Source organism: Galdieria sulphuraria (assembly GCF_000341285.1).
Source record: "Galdieria sulphuraria unplaced genomic scaffold scaf_12, whole genome shotgun sequence".
NCBI lineage: Eukaryota > Rhodophyta > Bangiophyceae > Galdieriales > Galdieriaceae > Galdieria > Galdieria sulphuraria.
In genome coordinates this window covers 152,528-170,042 of record NW_005178463.1, presented here as the reverse complement: position 1 = coordinate 170,042, position 17,515 = coordinate 152,528, and the positions used below count along the sequence as shown (strand labels likewise).

General features: G+C 38.5%; 12 protein-coding genes and 1 non-coding gene across 13 annotated transcripts; 5 read left to right on the top strand and 8 right to left on the bottom strand.

Annotated features, from left to right (window-relative positions):
* The first annotated feature begins 142 nt into the window (after positions 1-142).
* Gasu_19070 (glycyl-tRNA synthetase) lies at positions 143-4,237 on the top strand. The gene is made up of 4 exons (XM_005707357.1): positions 143-281; positions 327-1,623; positions 1,688-2,098; positions 2,147-4,237. Exons 1-4 carry the CDS (start codon positions 169-171, stop codon positions 4,073-4,075), a joined length of 3,750 nt encoding a protein of 1,249 aa, XP_005707414.1. The 5' UTR covers positions 143-168; the 3' UTR covers positions 4,076-4,237.
* Positions 4,238-4,241: 4 nt separating this feature from the next.
* On the bottom strand, positions 4,242-5,562 carry Gasu_19060 (uncharacterized protein). Its single transcript, XM_005707356.1, has 4 exons — positions 5,277-5,562; positions 5,092-5,212; positions 4,415-5,035; positions 4,242-4,365 (listed from the first exon to the last, which is right to left on the bottom strand). Exons 1-4 carry the CDS (start codon positions 5,531-5,533, stop codon positions 4,324-4,326), a joined length of 1,041 nt encoding a protein of 346 aa, XP_005707413.1. The 5' UTR covers positions 5,534-5,562; the 3' UTR covers positions 4,242-4,323.
* Positions 5,563-5,682: 120 nt separating this feature from the next.
* On the top strand, positions 5,683-6,900 carry Gasu_19050 (mitochondrial carrier, phosphate carrier). The gene is made up of 2 exons (XM_005707355.1): positions 5,683-6,074; positions 6,128-6,900. Exons 1-2 carry the CDS (start codon positions 5,708-5,710, stop codon positions 6,862-6,864), a joined length of 1,104 nt encoding a protein of 367 aa, XP_005707412.1. The 5' UTR covers positions 5,683-5,707; the 3' UTR covers positions 6,865-6,900.
* An 8-nt stretch (positions 6,901-6,908) lies between these two features.
* On the bottom strand, positions 6,909-7,942 carry Gasu_19040 (20S proteasome subunit beta 5). Its single transcript, XM_005707354.1, has 4 exons — positions 7,784-7,942; positions 7,400-7,732; positions 7,112-7,346; positions 6,909-7,061 (listed from the first exon to the last, which is right to left on the bottom strand). The coding sequence occupies exons 1-4, from the start codon at positions 7,913-7,915 to the stop codon at positions 6,934-6,936; spliced, it is 828 nt and encodes a 275-aa protein (XP_005707411.1). The 5' UTR covers positions 7,916-7,942; the 3' UTR covers positions 6,909-6,933.
* A 13-nt stretch (positions 7,943-7,955) lies between these two features.
* Gasu_19030 (uncharacterized protein) lies at positions 7,956-8,692 on the bottom strand. The gene has a single exon (XM_005707353.1). It carries the CDS (start codon positions 8,675-8,677, stop codon positions 8,024-8,026), a length of 654 nt encoding a protein of 217 aa, XP_005707410.1. The 5' UTR covers positions 8,678-8,692; the 3' UTR covers positions 7,956-8,023.
* A 10-nt stretch (positions 8,693-8,702) lies between these two features.
* Gasu_19020 (uncharacterized protein) lies at positions 8,703-9,977 on the top strand. The gene has a single exon (XM_005707352.1). It carries the CDS (start codon positions 8,741-8,743, stop codon positions 9,845-9,847), a length of 1,107 nt encoding a protein of 368 aa, XP_005707409.1. The 5' UTR covers positions 8,703-8,740; the 3' UTR covers positions 9,848-9,977.
* Positions 9,978-9,981: 4 nt separating this feature from the next.
* Positions 9,982-11,592, bottom strand: Gasu_19010 (uncharacterized protein). The gene has a single exon (XM_005707351.1). The coding sequence runs from the start codon at positions 11,395-11,397 to the stop codon at positions 10,132-10,134; it is 1,266 nt and encodes a 421-aa protein (XP_005707408.1). The 5' UTR covers positions 11,398-11,592; the 3' UTR covers positions 9,982-10,131.
* Positions 11,593-11,661: 69 nt separating this feature from the next.
* Gasu_19000 (mitochondrial ribosomal protein L21 precursor) lies at positions 11,662-12,682 on the bottom strand. Its single transcript, XM_005707350.1, has one exon. The coding sequence runs from the start codon at positions 12,540-12,542 to the stop codon at positions 11,736-11,738; it is 807 nt and encodes a 268-aa protein (XP_005707407.1). The 5' UTR covers positions 12,543-12,682; the 3' UTR covers positions 11,662-11,735.
* A 9-nt stretch (positions 12,683-12,691) lies between these two features.
* On the bottom strand, positions 12,692-13,592 carry Gasu_18990 (hydrolase). Its single transcript, XM_005707349.1, has 3 exons — positions 13,586-13,592; positions 13,215-13,544; positions 12,692-13,155 (listed from the first exon to the last, which is right to left on the bottom strand). Exons 1-3 carry the CDS (start codon positions 13,586-13,588, stop codon positions 12,853-12,855), a joined length of 636 nt encoding a protein of 211 aa, XP_005707406.1. The 5' UTR covers positions 13,589-13,592; the 3' UTR covers positions 12,692-12,852.
* Positions 13,593-13,601: 9 nt separating this feature from the next.
* On the bottom strand, positions 13,602-14,472 carry Gasu_18980 (uncharacterized protein). Its single transcript, XM_005707348.1, has 2 exons — positions 13,914-14,472; positions 13,602-13,860 (listed from the first exon to the last, which is right to left on the bottom strand). Exons 1-2 carry the CDS (start codon positions 14,439-14,441, stop codon positions 13,630-13,632), a joined length of 759 nt encoding a protein of 252 aa, XP_005707405.1. The 5' UTR covers positions 14,442-14,472; the 3' UTR covers positions 13,602-13,629.
* A 10-nt stretch (positions 14,473-14,482) lies between these two features.
* On the top strand, positions 14,483-15,337 carry Gasu_18970 (uncharacterized protein). The gene is made up of 2 exons (XM_005707347.1): positions 14,483-15,270; positions 15,302-15,337. The coding sequence occupies exons 1-2, from the start codon at positions 14,489-14,491 to the stop codon at positions 15,312-15,314; spliced, it is 795 nt and encodes a 264-aa protein (XP_005707404.1). The 5' UTR covers positions 14,483-14,488; the 3' UTR covers positions 15,315-15,337.
* A 14-nt stretch (positions 15,338-15,351) lies between these two features.
* Positions 15,352-16,952, bottom strand: Gasu_18960 (delta14-sterol reductase). The gene is made up of 5 exons (XM_005707346.1): positions 16,589-16,952; positions 15,942-16,533; positions 15,726-15,894; positions 15,578-15,679; positions 15,352-15,530 (listed from the first exon to the last, which is right to left on the bottom strand). Exons 1-5 carry the CDS (start codon positions 16,744-16,746, stop codon positions 15,376-15,378), a joined length of 1,176 nt encoding a protein of 391 aa, XP_005707403.1. The 5' UTR covers positions 16,747-16,952; the 3' UTR covers positions 15,352-15,375.
* A 297-nt stretch (positions 16,953-17,249) lies between these two features.
* Positions 17,250-17,322, top strand: Gasu_nc0016. The gene has a single exon. It is a non-coding gene; the product is annotated as a tRNA-Lys (tRNA).
* Positions 17,323-17,515: the final 193 nt, after the last annotated feature.

Sequence of the window (17,515 nt, the reverse complement as noted above, 5' to 3'; positions counted from 1 at the left end):
ATATATTGGTTTGTTGGCAAGAACCAAATAAAAGCAAGCTATTTGTGGACTCTTTGGTAATAGATCCGAGAAATGGAAAGATAGTTTATGTTGGAGTAGCAACAGAAGCTCAAAAACTGATAAGAAGTCTCTATGACTCTCTTCCTGTTGGAGAATGGGTTGTTTTGTATGGAAAGAATTGCTTTATATATCCAGGTCTTATTGATGCACACATTCATGTTGAGTCTCTTGGAAATAGACTATTTTGGCCAAGTCTATCTTGTTGCACTAGTACTCTCGAAGTAAGAAGTTTTACTTGTTTGTGTCATATTTATTGATACGAAAAGAGCTCAGGCAAGATATATTTTAGAACGCTTTTGGCAATCAAAGGAGGGATTGGAAGGTCTCGAATATTTGTTGGCTTATGGTTGGAATGATGAACTTTGGAGTGACGAGGATAGAGTGAAGTGGAACGCTGACTTTATAGACCAATCTCCTATATTAGCAAACATACCCACAGTTCTCTATAGAAGATGTTTACACGTATGTTTATTGAACAAAAAGGCCATGGAATGGATTCACCGTGATGACTACTGGAATGAGTTACAAGAAAGAAGTTATGTCAAGACGGATAGTTTTGGAAGGTTGAATGGATTGCACGTAGAGAAAGCTGCTTTTCTTGTTCAGAAATATCTCCCTTCTCCTACAATAGAAGAGAGAGCTCTTAAAGTAGATTGTGCTATGAGATATCTTTCCTCTTTAGGTATTACTTCTGTTCAAACCAATGATACAGATGATGCATGGAAGGTCTATCATTATTTATTATGGAATCATTCACAAGAGAAAGATTTATGCGTACGAGTATATTTGACTTTTATGTGGGAAGAAGTATTTGATTCAGATACTTTTCAACCAAGACAATTGAAAGCAAAGGACTTGCCAGAATATCTTTGGCCTAAAAGAACGGGAGTGGGAAATGCCTATTTACGCTGGGGTCGACTAAAGCTGTTTGTGGATGGTTCATTGGGAGCTAAGACAGCAGCCCTTTTGCAGCCTTACCAAAATGAACAAGACAACTATGGAATTCTGTTGATGGATAAGGAAGAGTGTACTCGCAAAATTACTGTCGCCTATCAAAATGGTTGGCAATGTGAAACTCACGCTATTGGAGACCGAGCAGTAGAAATGACCAGTGAAATTTATGCCAATGTTACTTGTGCTAATCAACGACCAGTGTTGACTCATGCGCAATTGATTTCCCAAGCCAGTTTGCAATATATGAAACAATCTGGAACTATTGCAAATATTCAACCCAGTTTTCTTTCTTCAGATTATCCGTGGATAGAGTCAAGAATAGGTGCAGAAAGAATCTCTTTTGCTTATGCATGGAAAACAATAAGTGACTTTGGTATTCTTCTATCTGGTGGTTCTGATGCTCCTGTGGAAGATGCTTCACCTTGGAAGGGCATTTATGCAGCTATCGAGAGAAAGGATGAACAGAAAGAACCTCATCCAGATGGCTGGCATTCTGAAGAGAGATTATCTTTGGAAATGGCACTTTCGTTGTATACGGAAAATGCTGCTATAGCAGAATATTCAGAACAGGAAAAGGGTCAATTGAAAATAGGATATTATGCCGATATGGTTATTTTAGAACAAGATATTTTCTCTGTTTCTTCTGTAGATTGGTTGCACATGTCGGTCGTAGCTACTGTTGTTGGAGGAAAAGTTGTTTATCAGAAAGAGAATTTTTCTGATTACATTATTACTTTGGAACAACTTGAGTCTACACAATGGACAAGTTGAGCCAATGATGAAATGGATTGGAAGAATTGGCGGTGGGTTTAGCAATCGTTGGATACATAAAACACGTCCTTGTAAGCGGATTGATGCCGCCTCATTTGGTACGCAAACTATTTTGAAAACAACTTTACATAAGAATACAAAGAATATTGGTTTACCATTATCTTCGTGTTTACGACGATTCAGTTTTTGTACCATGTCAACGAACAAAGAGTCTTCCGTGGACCAGCTTACTTCTGCTTTGTTAGAACAAGATGAACGTGTTCGTAATATGCGTCTACAAAATTGTCAACACGAAGAGTTGGACTTGGAAGAAGTATGTTACTCAACTGTATTTTGGCGTCTTGTTTTACATTCTATATAGGAAAGACTAAAGGAACTGCATAGAAAGTTGAATCAATTGTTGAAGGAAACAGGAGCTGCTTCTGTCGATGACTCTGAAATGCAGACGAACTTTCCCAGAGAAGCCTTGGAAGGGTTGCTGAAAAGAAGATTTTTTATTGCTCCAAGTTTTGAAATCTACGGCGGAGTTGCAGGTCTCTATGATTATGGTCCTCCAGGGACAGCAGTGAAGAATAATATTATTCAGTTGTGGAGGCAACATTTCGTAGTGGAAGAGAATATGCTGGAATTGGAGGGTTCTTGTTTGACGCCTGACATAGTCTTACGTGCATCAGGCCACGTAGATAAATTCAGTGATATGTTGGTAAAGGATATAGAGACAGGTGACTGTTTTCGTGCAGATCATTTGTTGAAAGAACAACTCAACAAGTTGTTACAAGACAGTAACTTGTCAGTGGAGAAAAGAGAACTTGCGGAGACTACGTTGACGACCATCGACGAGATAGACTTGGACGAAATGGCAAAACAGTTGAAACATTGGAAAGTTTGTTCCCCAGAGACAGGAAATCGTTTAAGTGATCCTTATCCGTTTAATCTAATGTTTCAAACTTCTATTGGACCAACTGGATTGTTACCTGGTTTTTTACGTCCTGAGACAGCTCAAGGCATTTTTGTCAACTTTCGAAGGTTGTTAGATTATCAAGGAGATAAACTGCCTTTTGCGTGTGCTCAAATAGGAACTGCCTTTCGCAATGAAATTGCTCCCCGTTCTGGTTTATTAAGGGTTCGAGAATTCACTCAAGCAGAGATTGAACACTTTGTTCATCCAGAAAGGAAAGAACACCCTAAAATAGAAAAAGTTTGTCAAGTCAAGGTTCGTTTATTCCCCAGAAGAAGTCAGTTGACTACTCGACAAGCAGTTTCTATGACCATTCGGGAAGCGCTGGAGCAAAGAATCATCGATAATGAAACTTTGGGTTATTTCATTGCACGAACTCAACTTTTTGCGCTGAAGATTGGTTTAGATATTCATAAGATTCGTTTTAGACAACATTTACAACATGAAATGGCCCACTACGCCAAGGATTGTTGGGATTTAGAAGTGGAATCATCTTATGGTTGGATTGAATGTGCTGGTTTAGCTGATCGTGCATGCTACGACTTGCAAAATCACAGTGAGAAATCTCACGTTGATTTGACAGCCTTTGAAGTCTTTCCTGAAAAGAAACAAATGGAAGTTTGGGTTGCAGAGTTTAACAAAGGAGTGTTGGGTAAAACATTTCGACATGAGGCAGCTCCTATCATGAAAACAATAGATGCACTTTCTGAAGTTGAAAAACAAAATCTGCAAAGATGTCTTGAGAAGGAAGGTTCTATTTCAGTCAGTGTACAAGACAAGCAATACAACCTTACAAAAGATATGGTTTGCTTTAAGAAAGTTACAAAGTCACTAAGTGGTCAAAGCTATTATCCTTCAGTTATCGAACCTTCCTTTGGGATTGGTCGATTGTTGTACTGTGTTTGGGAACACAACTTTTATATTCGAAGTGGAGACGATGAGCAACGTGCAGTTTTGTCATTACCCGCTATGGTTGCACCTTATAAATGTACAGTTCTTCCACTCAGTAAGAACGTTGTATTTCAGACACTCATAACTCAAGTGGGAGAAAAGTTAACCCGTTTAGGTATTCAACACAAAGTGGATGAAAGTGGTGTCTCTATTGGAAAACGTTATGCTCGAGCTGATGAACTTGGAATTCCATTGGCTATCACTATCGATTTTGATAGTTTACAAGATGGCTCTGTCACTTTGAGAGAAAGAGACTCTACGAAGCAAGTTCGAGGTTCTGTTGATGAAATCATACAGGAAGTCAACTTATTATCCGATGGCAAAGCAGAATGGAAAGATGTGATGCAAAGACATCCCATCTTCGAAGCAAACAGCACATAAAGACTGCTTCTACAAGTCTTTAACTTTGGTTTCACAAATCCTCCAACCTTCGTCACCCAAATCTAGTTCGTCATCCATTTTCCATCCAAGTGTTGTTAGTTGCAATGTGATAGAGTAAAGTTGGTCCAACTTTAGATTCCTTTGCCCTTTGCTCAACGCAGTCATCACTACAAAACCAATCCATATCTCCTTTGCTGTGGCCAACTCATGTATATACATTTTGTATTGCCTCTTCCTTCGATGTTCCACTATAATGATTCGACCTTCAAAAAGTTTTTGAATGAAGAATTCTCCATATTTTTTAGTTTCATATTCTTTACTGATCACTGCCTTCTGTACCAATAATGGAGCGTCCAACAAAGAACAACCCACTCTTATTCGACTATTCAATAAAGGACGCCAAAATCTCTCTTTTTTGGATACTGATGATACATCTAATAGTTGTTTATGGCAAATGTAATGTTCAGCAACGATGTATCCTCGTTCCTTATTCAGAACTGCTAAATGAAGACTGCGAAGAGCTAAAATATTAAAGTAAATATGAAATACAGTCAAAAAACAAAACACTCCAAAAGAAAAAGGTAAAGAATTTTCCAATAAACTCGACGACCAAAAACACAAAGTACTCAATAACAGACCAACAAGACTTACAGCTCTACCAATATTGCCATGCTTGGAGCAGATATCTCCGATATTGTTACGTTTTGCAAAGTGCGCTTGAAAAGCAGTACAAGTAGCACCTCCTGCTATTCCACACAAACTATGGAAGATATTTGCACTTGAATGTAGAGCAAAAAATACTGGTGTAGGAAAAAGAGGAGCTGTCCACTCCATAGTAAGAGCAACATTGTTGATAACATCTGCAAAAAGCCTCCAACTCTTACTATCCTTATCAAATCTTGAACTCTTTCCCCAAGTAAATAGTAGACCTCCTACTACACCGAAACCTTCTCTCCAAAGCTACCACAAAACTTTTGAGTTGTCGATATGCCAAGTGAAAAAAGAAAGCCAATTACCAACATTAACGCTGCAGCCGTGGGATGTGCAAAATTATTACCAACACCGAGACCTGAAAGGGTCGAACGAGTGACCATCACCTGACGCAAATAAGAACAAAGACCTTGTAAAGAATCCCACCTATTTCCTTGAGTCAGCAATGTTTCTACAGTATTGCCTAGAAAAATGATATGCTTCTATTTACTTTTCAAAGTTGGCATAATCGTCAGTAACCGACTCTGGATAACCGCTAGGTAAGAAGAGTCTTCTCAGTACATTCTTCAGTGGGGAAGTGCGGATGCTCTGAAAGTATCCTTTGAGAAAAAGGTATATCTTAACTATTATTTGTAAGCAACTACTTGAAAAGTTGGAGTCTTTTCTATCGTTTGTGCAAAGACTCACTGTTCTTCTATTTCCGTTGGAATCTTTTAAAGTATATTCTTCCATCAGCGATGAATTCATTTCATAAATCTACAACTCCTCAACAACATGTTATCAATATAAACTTGAGAAATAGCATGCTTATCGATACTTTTTATTATCATCATCTCATTTTCTATTGCAAAAAGGTTTTGTCCGAAGATTCTCTACTTGCACATTTTATTTCAATTCTTTTGTCATTTAGCCTTTCCCAAAATGATTGACTTGAGTGACTCTTCTTGGTTTTTATTAGCGGTGTTCATTGTGGTAGTTTGGTGGCTAATACGAACTTACATACCTTCCTATGCCTCAGCTCTTGACTTTTTGGGGTTATCTTTAGTGGTCTCTCTTATTTTGCTCAATACTTTTATTTTTCTACATAGACTTGAAAATGCTCTCAGTTTGAGCCAATTTTTGAAGTTTTTTGCAGCAGGTGGTTTATGTGCTTGTATTACTCATGCAGCCTTTGTTCCATTAGACGTGATAAAAACTCGCCTTCAGACCAATCCTGACAAGTATAGTCGTATATGGCCCACTTTGAAACATATTTACAAGGAGGAAGGTTGCTTGATGTTGTTTCAAGGTTAGCTTTGTGTTTTGAATATGAGTTGAAAACCATTCTTAGTGTTGCAATAGGTTTCAGTGCTACTGCTATTGGATATTTTCTACACGGTGCTTTCAAGTTTTCCTTTTTTGAAGTTTTCAAGGCCTTAGTGACAGGAACGAACAAGGTTCAAACGCCCTTTGTATCCTTTTTGGTGGCTTCTGTAGCTTCCATTCTTGCTGAAACTGTTGCTTCCTTCTCTTTGTGTCCTATGGAAGCTGTAAGAATACGACTTGTTTCGGAGCCTTCGTTTGCTCGTGGTTTTGTGGATGGTCTTCCCAAAATGTGGAAAGGTGAAGGATATCGTGGGTTATACAAGGGTTTACCTTATGTATTATTGAAACAAATACCATACACGTATGGCCAATTTGTAAGTTATGAGGTTTGTATGAAACTTTTGAGTGGTACAAGTATTTCCTCTTCTGCTTCGAAGACTGTGGATTTGAGGCTCTCCGTTCTATGTGGTCTTTTTTCGGGTATTGTAGCTGCTGTAATATCACAACCAGGTGATACTTTGCTTTCTTTGGTGAATCGAGAAGGTTCAGATATGCCAGTATCTATTCACACTTTCCATATCCTAGTCAAACGTCATGGACCTCATAAGTTGTTTATAGGACTTGGTGCAAGAATGTTACTCGTTGCATGTATGTTGGCAGGCCAATTCTTCATTTACGATAGTTTGAAGGCTCTTGTGGGTGCAAGTTCTTCGCTGTCATCGCCTCCATCAACAGATGAAAATATCATCACGCAAATATCAGTACATCATTAATATCGTTATGTATACAATATAGGGATGGAAAATATCCAAAGAAGAACTTAACAAATGTCTTTAATGACTTTACGATATGCTCATTTGTTGTTGTGTTTGTGCTTCTGTGGCCTTATCTGCAGCATACTGATAATGTTTATCAAAGCCACTATCCTCATGACTGATAAACTTCCATCCATCAGGACCAATATAGTATACTAAACCCAATCTTTGTTAAGAAAATAGAATTACCTCATTTCCAACGTACCGTTGATATAACCACCACTAAAAGCATCCCTATGAGTGGCATGATAAATGGAACGTCTTCCAAGTTCGCAAGCTTCTTCCACTGACATATTCCATTTATAGCCCTGATCCAATACACCAAGTGCGTGGGTCGAACCAGAACCAACAGAAAACTTGCTACCTTTCAACCTTGTACCTTCACTATCCACATAGTAAATGTGTGGTCCTTTCTTGTCCCATCCCATAATCATGGTACCCTTCATAACAAAATGAGAACTACAGTGACCCAACAAGAAACCCTATAACCAACCATGGAAAGACCCATTCCTTTGTACTGATAGACGGTATTGCACAAGATTTTCGAAGCCGCAGCGACAGAAATGCGTTCCTTATTCTTCAGTTCAAAGATTCGACAACGCATTCCCAAATACCGCTCCCAGAAGGTACAATCTGCAGCACCTCCAGCCATAGTTCCTAACAAGTATTTGTTTATTTCGATGACCTTCTTCACTGAACCGGAACCTATGTATTGACCCATGCTTGCTCTGGAGTCAACCGCTGCAACTATACCCTCTGAGAATATAAAACTCAACGTAGTAGTACCATGATGAAACTTGACCAAGTCTTTCGGCGGACGATTATTCTAAATATCCTTTTTATCAATCCCGTTGACTTACAAGAGACATTAACTTGCCAACACATTATTCGAAAGACGAGGAGCCAAAGGTATGGCACTATACAGTTCTTCTTCTGGAACTATCCAGTCTTCTTCTATTCTATTCAACTCTTCAAAACCAAAAGTGGGGTTGAAAACGTCCAACTTCATTACAACACAAAGTCGACTAGTCACAAAAGACAACTCGAAGCACAAATTTTTGGATTTTATAAATTTCAGTTGACATACTTTCAAAACAGAATGGCTCTCTCTCTCTCTCTAGTAAGTGCTCGTTAAAGTTGGATTCATATGAGTCTCAACACTACTTGAATCTTGTGCTGAATATGCACCGTGCTTTATAAACATATATTCTGCCAACTTCCCAATGCTGTCCACTTCATAGAATAGTAACTTTAACTGTTCTAATGCCTCCCGTTCTTTTTCCATTCGAACACGTAACTGACGGTCACTAATATTCCTGTTTTCAACACCTTCAAACTCAAGTTCAAAGTTGAAACACTCTGATCCACCTGGAAGACTAAATACACTTTCAAACGCATACTTTGTTCTCTCCAAGTGAAATTGATTCGTAATAATCAATAGACGTCTCAACCTCAAAGGTTCACACAACATGAAGCGAGTAAAATATGCGTTTCCCAAAGTATCCAGTGACCACATATCCTTTACAATTTTCTGTGGATTTTGACCACCTAGTTGTATCAAGAAACGTGCACTAGCCGTTGCCTCATCTACAGGAAATCCGTGTTTATCCAAAGGAGGTGGCTTATGTGGTGTTCCTCTACTCAGTACAATAATATATTGTGCTCTATCAGCCACTTCAATGGCTCTTTCTAACCTTGCCTTTACCCAAGGCTGAGGCTGTGCAGTGGTATCCAAACCACCACCTAAAACGACAATCGCATCCCAATTCATGACTCAATGGCCTTTTTGTCTCAATGGTGTTTGAATCCTCCACGCGTTCTCACTACAAGGTTTATGGTTCAAAAACTTGAATATCAAAGAAAAAGTTCGTTTAATCAAGGTAAAAGGTTCAAGTCTATTTGTGTTGGTTACATTCCAGTATTGCATTTATGTAGAAAATGGACGGTTTGTCCTATTGTGGTCACCACTTGTTGGTTCAGCTGTTGGAATGTTGTTGAACAACACTTTGCTTTACAGCTATATCTTTTGAAAAGCAAACTCAAATTGTTGCTGTATTATCCTTTGATATATTCCACAAATATGTTGTTCGACTGGTTACTCGATCGGTTGAAAAGGTTCCAACAACGTCTCCGTCTTAACTTTTCTGATGTCATCACAAAAATAACAAATTACAAACCCTCTTTGAACTTTCCTTGGATGGACGGGCAGATTTATGTATTTCACTTTGAAAGAACAAGTCCTGAGAAAAAAACTCAGAAGCCTATGACAACAGTGGAAGAAGCATGCAATACGTTTGAAAGAAATTGTTTAAACAAATATGATGAAAGAGTGAACAGTTATAATAAATTATCAAATACAGAAGAGACGACTATGCTGCTTAACCAAGTCATCACCAAACAGCCATCGGAGAATGTCCCATCAAATGAGTCCTCAAAAGGGAATGATGACCGTCTATATATGAATTTACTGGAAGCAAAACGGATCATTGAATCTTGTATAGCTGACAAGTATAATCAGGCAGACTTTACTGAAAAGAAAACATCAACCAGTTGTCCCACATCGCCTAGTGAAACAACCGATATCGCAACTCAAAAGAGTCGTTGGTTATTCGTGTCTTACGATACGCTAACATTTTGTGAAACTTTTGCTGGACGAATAGCTATGCCTGCCTTGTTTATTTGTTTCCTCAGAGAATATTTTGAACCTGGACATCCCATGCTTACCTCTCAGATCCTATCACTTTTACCTTTACAAGTTTATGGTGATATAGCACCATCTGGATACAACCCTTATATTACTTATATTAGTGGATTGTTAAAATCCGAGACGGAAACAAGAGTCACCCAACTGGTACATGTAATCTTCAATTTGATACTGTCATCTCTTTTTGCGAAATTGAATATTGCTACCAATATTCTCAAAATCTTATTAGGCGCTTGAAATAGTCAGAAAAATAACAGTGACTTGATAACAGCATGATTGTTGAAGGTTAACATGGATATGCTGAATTCATAGGACATTATGTGTACATGAGTAGACTGCAATGGAATGATATGGATGACAAATTGATGTAGGAACAAACAATACTTAAAGTGTAGACCTAGATGAGAACAGATATTATCTAGCAATTTCTGTGAGAAAGACAGTAATCTGAGATTCCGAATCAACACGAAACATTTATTCTATACATCCCAAAAATTATAGCCACTCGTAATCTATCGCTATTATGAAGAATACAGTCGAAGCATTTTCCATTCTTCCAACTGTTTTCGTAACTTCTCGTTCTCTTTCAGAAGATTTTCTTTCTCTCTCAATAGACCAATATTTTTCAAACGCATTTCACGCAACTCCGACTCCACCGTAGCAAGTCGCTTCACAACTTCTTGTATAATATTTATAGTAAAATGTGTGGCTTCTGGATAATTCCCGTTACTCTTCACTGCTATTGTATTTGTTTCTGGTATGGATGAAACTTGTTTCATATTTCGAATAGATTGACTATTGTTCATAGAAACATCCTCTGTCAAAGGAACAACGTTCATAAAGCAAGTAGCGTCATTCTGCATATCGTTAGGAAAACTGGGTGGAACGCTCGAGTTGTCACATTTTGGCACTTGTTTAAGAGCTTGTCCTGTAGCTCCAGTATGAGAGTAGTCTTGAATTGCAGTATCATTCAAGCTAGTATGCGCACTTTGTTCATGCCAGTAATACATATAGCGGCGTCTTCGAGCAGCTGAATTCAGTAATTCTTCGGTTGCTTTCAGTTCTGACTGCAACTCTGAAGCAGCCAAAGTAGCACATTGGAGGGCTGCAGCTGAAAGATGTGGTTTGCTATTCGTATATTGCTCTGCTTCATGAATATCAAATGGAATTGGAGCCGCTTCTTTCCGACTATTATTCTCATCGCTCCCACTACTGCTAGATAAAGACCTTTGTCTTTGCTTACGAGACTCTATATCAACATCTTCACTAGTTTTCATATATGAATGGTTTCCCGTTGACATTCTTTGTCTCTTCATTGGCATGTTGTCTTTCGAATTCGCATCTTCTCTCCAATGTATCATGTCCTTCTCTTGATTATTATTATTTACTTGTTGCAACGAATGATCTAGTAGTTTAGTCTCCCTCTGTTGATGGTCGTTGTTTTGAGTTGTGCTAGACACGTTGGGCATAGGAGTACAAATTTGTTCTGCATTCGGTATCATTCTATCATCATAAAGTCTTTTGGTTTGTTTTTTGTTGCCTAGATCTTCAATCAATATATTTTTGTCGAGGCAAGTTTCCCCTACAGCTTGAGTATTACCCCTTTCGGATTCTTCACGATTGTTGAAGTTGCCTTCAGCGTTAGTAGTATGGAGCCAACTATCAAGACTTTTAAAAGAAGGCAACTTTTCTTCTCCTTCACTAATACTTTCATGGATACTTGCCTCGTGTTTTTGGTTCTCCCCAACCTGCACACAGTTGTAAACTGTTTCTCTTCGTTCTACCATAAAGTACACTCCTCCAACTACTATTCTAGTTATAAAGTCTTAGAAATTTTATATGAAAAACGAGGCTTGAAACATCATCATCCAGCTTGTGTGATACCAACGACGTTGCGCTTCCCTTCCCAACAAAGAGAGAGATGGATAGACACAGTGTAAGAATGCGACAGGAGAAAATGTCTTTTGGGTAAACCCATTCGGCTGAAGAGGAGTTTTCATCTAATTGTAGTCCTTCTTGACTGTCGATTGGACAAGGGGAAGATTCTCTCTTTTAACAACTCGTAAGTACTGTCTCCATATATGAATAAGAATTAAGCAACTTGTTTATTTCTCTTCCTACTTTACTATAGAATACGAGCATTTTGAGCAAGAAGAGGGGCATTTGAGTCCCTTGCGGTAATAAGTGGACTCAACTGCTCTTTCTTAGGTTGAATAAACTCAATATTGTTCACTCTAAGAAAAGTTATCGGCTGTCGATGAAACCATGCCCTTCGATAACGTTTCCTCTTCTTAAATCGAAAAGACACAACTTCACTGGTCAATGTTTGTTGTTCCACAGTCAACGTAACACTCGCAAAAGGTAAGTAAGGTCTACCAAACAAGGAATATTCCATAGTGCCAATAGCAAGAACACGGTCGGATACAATTTTTTCGTTGATATCCTGCTCAAGTTTTTCTGAAACAACGATATCATCAGGACATATCTTAAACTGCTTCCCTTTGAGAACTATCACAGCAAACATTCCACCGTAACCAGCCTCATACCCAATGCCACCCCACCACGAACCAGGTTCACCGTGAGTAGCATATACCGGCGGTAATATATCTACACAACTCGTACTGCCTTCTTCATTTGAAGTTTCTACACGATTGGGCCAATCGTTCACTTGAAACAATTGAATGCCGCGCTTCTCTTCCCCAGTCAACGGCGACTTTATGACACCGGGCAACTCGTCTAGCCGTTCTTCACTTGCTTCTACCAGTTTGTTGAACTGGGGTAACAAAATATTTTGAGAAAAGTTACGTCTTGACAATAAGTGAAAAGTATGGCGGCGATAACTAGTAAGCTTGAAAAAACTACTTGAGTCTAACAAGTTTCTATGACGACACAGACTCCACACCCTTTCAGCTAGTCGTGAGAGTTGCATCATAGTTCAGCGATGGAATAACCAACGTTGCAAACACAATAGACAAGACTAGAGAGCTCAACACATGAAACAATATCCTTTCCTTATGAGAGCTATACACACCAAGAATGTCTAACCTCCGTGTGCCCTGATCGATCAATCCGGAAATCTTTGTTAAGACTTATATGTTGGATGTTCCAAATAGAAATAAATAGCCTTGTGGTTGAGGTTCTCTCAGCAGAATCAAGTGAACAAAAGTATTCAATCAATATTCTGGGTTTCCTCCACTTCATTTTTATAAAGTCCAGTGTATTTCCTAAAGCATCCCATTTGGCTAAGTGATCTCCATTTCTTTAAGGTCAAAGCATGCAACGGTTTCTTTCTCTATTATTCTTATAGTATCTTGTTTCATTAAAGCGTGATCATCTTTCACTATTCTGAGTTTCCAATGAGGTGCATAACTTTCCACGAAAGCTTGAGCACTAGTGAGGGGAATCACTTGATCCTCAGAGCCATGAATCACGGTACCTTCACAAGCTACTGAAATAAACGGTGGATGTTTTTGGAGGTCTTCTACAAACTCAAAAGGGACCGAAAATGGTCTCGACTTGGGTCCAAGAAACTCTTGATATCCTTTCTATATCCAAGTGTGTGTCTTACTATCATCCATTTTGCCAAAAGTGGAAAACAACATACCTCTTTCCAATGGGAAAGTAAGTTATCGTTCGTTCCACTGTTCCATATTTCAACAAGATTAAAAGCAGGTGCTAATAGAACAAGTTTATCAACTCGCGAAGGAAAGAGACTGGCAAAACGTGCGGCAGTATACGCACCAAGGCTGGATCCAATCAGTCTCCAAGTAAACTGTACTTGGTTTGTTGTCTCCAAGATTTCAAAGTCCTTGTGCAACAACTTTGATATAGCATCTGAAACTAAAAAGTATGGTTTATCTTCTGCAATATTGAGGTCAAACAGGTGCAGTGGAATATCAAAATTGTTCTCAAGAAAACCTTTCAAATGAACTCCCTTCCAAGAATCTGGAGTACTTGCAAATCCGTGCAAGTAACCATAGTAATATCTACTCATTCTTTGAATAATCAACACTAGTACTTTATTCCCAACCCAAGAGTCTTGCAAGGATATGATAGCCAGACTGCAACTGAGAGCCTATCAAACCCACAACCACAAATGCCAATACAAAATGAATATTTCTGGCAGTGTTCTTTCCTTGTTGCATAAAAGGAGCCAACGAAGCCATGATGGACATTACTGTTACAGATCCTAACCCAGCATACAAATGGGGACCTGGAAACAGTTTTCCAGTTCGAGTGAAAGTATTTGCCTAAAAAATAGTGTAAGATATCACTTCTCAACTATATGGAAACAGCTTTTCACCATTCCTTCAAAAGTAAAAAATGTCAATACTGCCAAAAGAATAGCCGATGTCTGATAATGTCTTTGACCAAAACGACCCTTCACGAGCTGCTTTTTGGTTTCCGAGTCTGCTTCTCGAATCCTTCTCGACTGATAACCCAAATAGAAAGTATACAACGAGGTTCCTAAAACTCCAAGCATAACAAAGGGATGTACAAGGGACCCTGGTTTGCTCTTGAAAATATCTTGCAACACATCCAACGCTGAAGCTTCCGCACTTTCAGGTAGCAATAGCAATATGGCTGCCAGAATTCCTAAACTATATTGGCTGGAATATTCCTTTGACTCCACTACATCTGAGCCAGTAGGACTTGGAAGAGAAGCCTTGAATACTCCTCGATTGTTTAAAGAAACAGTGGCTGGTTTGCGGATTGGATGAAAACAAGAGTGTAGAGCATTTCGAAAGAAACTGACTCTTTTCCAAATAACTTGTTTGACATTGTGACTATAGCAAGTAGACGTACTCGTAAATCCAAGTTGCCGAGCCATGTGAGACTCAGAAACTGCACAATCTCCCCTTCTCAATAAACTTGTTCATGAGCCGCACAAGTCTTTATTTTTTGCGTTGTATCGACTTTGCCTATCCAACCTCAAGAGAAAAGAATATCAGTTGTAACTCTTCAAGTTTGGGCTTTTCACAAAGACTAATATATTCTCGTTCAATATGCTGTAGGCGAGTGCAAAGGAGAGCTTCTTTGGTAGCCAAGGCGGACAACGGGACAACCCAGAATCCTTCTGATATGTACAGTTTTCCAAAGAAAAGTGCAAGTCAACAATATTTGGATCAAATATGGAAGAACGAGAACTTGGAGGATTTTTCTGTGGAAGATGAGGAAACTGAAGAAGAAGAAGAAAAGGAAGGTAACTTTCTGTTAGATGACGAGTTTCTAAACTTGAGAACACCGAGCACATTGGTTACCAGTAATAAAGAACAACGGAATTCCATGGATGAGTGGTTCTCTTCTTCTCGAGACACTTTTGACCAAGTTGGAACTATGGAAGAAGAAGAAAGTCTCCCTTGGGTGGTTACTGTTATGAAAGCGGGAGAGGATCGAAAGGCAAAGGACATCACCGGTTTATGGGTTAGCGAGCTGACAACAATTACGTCCTTTTTAGTGAATATGTGTGGAAATAATGAGCCTCAAATTCAGGCTATTGCAAGAAATGTGGAAGGAAGTATGTGGAATATTCACCAACAAAAAGTGAAGAGGAGAACAGGGACAGCTGCCTCTGGTTGGATACTTCTTGACTATGGAGATATTATCGTCAATATAATGTCCATTTCGTTACGGAAACACTATAATTTGGAGGGTTTGNGGTACAAAGCGGAGAAATTCACCATAGAAAAGATACAAGAACTGAAAAAGTCGACAGTCTGAAACCTTCAATTGGAACAAGTCTGTTAAACGAAAACTTGGTTCGTTTAATAAAAATAAGGAACGAGACGATAAGGTACGCGACGACAGTACTCTTCCCAAAGAGCACCATATTTGTTTGCACATCGTTGTTCATCACGCATGTCTCTGTGTACTAATAATAACAAAAGATATAAAAAGTAAAAATAAGGAATAACCGTTTCTACAACATGTTATCCTTCGAAATCAAGCAAATGATCAACTACTTACTATAGCCACACGGTAAACAAAATGAAAGTGCCAATAGTAAATCTCCGGTATAATTGATATGTCTTGCAATACCCCAGAAACCAGAGACCAATAACTTCCCTCCTATACAATTGAGAACTATCTTCCATACCACGCCATCATAACTCACCGATTGTTTCCGGCTGTTTCCCCCAAATCTTAGCTTCTGGATGATGTTTGAATTGATGCTTTTGTGAATTCGAGCTACGAAACATAAAAATACCGACAAAGGCACATAAAGCAATCAATATCCATTCCCAGAATTTCATAGGAAGAAAATTATCGACTAAATAGCGACACTACATAAAAGTTAGAAAGTTATCTATGTTTGACTAAGGATTCTAACCTGAATAGAAAAGACAAATGGAATGAAAACTATGTCACCCCAAATAAGCATCAAACCAAAGTGCTCCGCAATGATATCCCAAGTTGTGGTCATCTTTACTTCATTGTAAAAGTAATCAATGATATAAAGATTGGTCAATAGCTGATAAACAACCATCCGAGCTGAAATACTCTGGTGCTGGATAAACTGGAAGAATAAATGAGAAAGATTGATAAGACACCAACCAATCATACTCGGCCTCAACCAAAAGAACTTGACGTTAATCTTCCAAATAAAGGGGTTCAGCTCACTCCCAAGAATAAAATCGGATAAGAAACTGCGATTCCTCAACCAGTTCTTCCTTCCAAATAGCTTATGCGATAAAAACAGATATGTAGCTAAACAAAGAGCAATCCAGTTTGCACTAACGAAAAGATCAAAGTAATGACGAGAAATCCAAGTTCCATCGATAACTCTGGCATAGTGACAAGTAACGAACATAGCAACGGTAGATAATAAAACTGAAAAGCCATTACACTTGTAATATAGGCGAGAACCGTCTTCTAAAGTAGAACCTGGAAACGTCTTACCAGGTAGTATTTCACCTAAGACTCTAATAACTCTACGTTAGAATGTTTGGGGTTACACCAAAACGGAAACCAACTCACGCTAGAAACAGTATGTACAAGACCGCTACAAAAGTAGTATTCTTATTTGGAAACCAATTTAAATTAAAGAATACCACAAAGTCTTTGGTTTGATAAAGCTGCTGAAATAATATAGCTATCACAAATGTACACAATAGCGAATAACCAATCAAGTTCATAACGAATGTCTATCAATGATTTTGTCAATAGGCAATTTTCAATCAATACTATTATAATCTGGCCTTGAAGGGAAAGCGGTGTTTAAGATATCGTTTTTGCTATCGACTCTTCCGTTCCTACAAAGATAAAGAAACACTAGGCTAAGGATGAAAACCTTTTATTTCTCAAGCCTTGGGCTAGTTATGGACATGTGATGTTTCAAGTATGATACCTTGTGTCTTCTTAGAATGTTGCCCTTGTCAGTATTAAAGGTATCTATTGTGAAACTAAAGTTATTTCTGAAAAAAAATTGGTTTTATTTCTAGTCTGTTCTTCCTGATTGAACGAGATAAGGATAATTATGATTGGACATGACCAAGTTTCATTTTCTCGCTTAGGCGGATTAGTTTTCTATCTTGTATTGCTTCAAACAGGTTGAACTTTGCAAGCGGACTGGGAAAAGTGATAAGATCGAGATTGGGAATAAGAATTATAACACAGAATTGCTGCTCTTTTCACAAGAACCGACCTAGCTCAGTCGGTAGAGCGCCAGACTCTTAATCTGGTGGTCGTGGGTTCGACCCCCACGGTCGGTGCTGCAAAATTTTTGTTCTAACGAAAGGACAAGACTCTTTTGTAAATTTTGTGATACAAGCTTACTTACCATTTCGACAGTACACAACTATAGTATATATTCATGTACAATGGCTTGTTTAGAAGAGAATGAACGACAAGAAATTTGATAGCGGTATATTGTAACATTCCAGTATTGGTGTATATTCATTGACG

Bases quoted from the DNA above. Each gene is read 5' to 3' on its own strand.
- Gasu_19070 (XM_005707357.1), top strand. From the start codon at position 169: ATGGAAAGAATTGCTTTATATATCCAGGTCTTATTGATGCACACATTC. The intron at 1,624-1,687 runs GTTATTTTAGAA...TGTCGGTCGTAG, and splicing joins TAGGATATTATGCCGATATG to CTACTGTTGTTGGAGGAAAA. The intron at 2,099-2,146 runs GTATGTTACTCA...CATTCTATATAG, and splicing joins AAGAGTTGGACTTGGAAGAA to GAAAGACTAAAGGAACTGCA.
- Gasu_19060 (XM_005707356.1), bottom strand. From the start codon at position 5,533: ATGAATTCATCGCTGATGGAAGAATATACTTTAAAAGATTCCAACGGA. The intron at 5,036-5,091 runs GTAATTGGCTTT...GTTTTGTGGTAG, and splicing joins CGGCTGCAGCGTTAATGTTG to CTTTGGAGAGAAGGTTTCGG. The intron at 4,366-4,414 runs GTACAGAAGGCA...AAAAATATGGAG, and splicing joins TGTTGGACGCTCCATTATTG to AATTCTTCATTCAAAAACTT.
- Gasu_19050 (XM_005707355.1), top strand. From the start codon at position 5,708: ATGATTGACTTGAGTGACTCTTCTTGGTTTTTATTAGCGGTGTTCATT. The intron at 6,075-6,127 runs GTTAGCTTTGTG...GTGTTGCAATAG, and splicing joins TTGCTTGATGTTGTTTCAAG to GTTTCAGTGCTACTGCTATT.
- Gasu_19040 (XM_005707354.1), bottom strand. From the start codon at position 7,915: ATGAAGTTGGACGTTTTCAACCCCACTTTTGGTTTTGAAGAGTTGAAT. The intron at 7,733-7,783 runs GCAAGTTAATGT...AAGGATATTTAG, and splicing joins GTCTTTCGAATAATGTGTTG to AATAATCGTCCGCCGAAAGA. The intron at 7,062-7,111 runs GTACGTTGGAAA...GATTGGGTTTAG, and splicing joins TAGTGGTGGTTATATCAACG to TATACTATATTGGTCCTGAT.
- Gasu_19030 (XM_005707353.1), bottom strand. From the start codon at position 8,677: ATGAATTGGGATGCGATTGTCGTTTTAGGTGGTGGTTTGGATACCACT.
- Gasu_19020 (XM_005707352.1), top strand. From the start codon at position 8,741: ATGGTTCAAAAACTTGAATATCAAAGAAAAAGTTCGTTTAATCAAGGT.
- Gasu_19010 (XM_005707351.1), bottom strand. From the start codon at position 11,397: ATGGTAGAACGAAGAGAAACAGTTTACAACTGTGTGCAGGTTGGGGAG.
- Gasu_19000 (XM_005707350.1), bottom strand. From the start codon at position 12,542: ATGATGCAACTCTCACGACTAGCTGAAAGGGTGTGGAGTCTGTGTCGT.
- Gasu_18990 (XM_005707349.1), bottom strand. The intron at 13,156-13,214 runs GTATGTTGTTTT...ACTTGGATATAG, and splicing joins TACTTTCCCATTGGAAAGAG to AAAGGATATCAAGAGTTTCT.
- Gasu_18980 (XM_005707348.1), bottom strand. From the start codon at position 14,441: ATGGCTCGGCAACTTGGATTTACGAGTACGTCTACTTGCTATAGTCAC. The intron at 13,861-13,913 runs GTGAAAAGCTGT...ACTATTTTTTAG, and splicing joins TTTTTACTTTTGAAGGAATG to GCAAATACTTTCACTCGAAC.
- Gasu_18960 (XM_005707346.1), bottom strand. From the start codon at position 16,746: ATGAACTTGATTGGTTATTCGCTATTGTGTACATTTGTGATAGCTATA. The intron at 15,680-15,725 runs GTGAGTTATGAT...TCAATTGTATAG, and splicing joins GAAACAGCCGGAAACAATCG to GAGGGAAGTTATTGGTCTCT. The intron at 15,531-15,577 runs GTAAGTAGTTGA...AACATGTTGTAG, and splicing joins TTGTTTACCGTGTGGCTATA to AAACGGTTATTCCTTATTTT.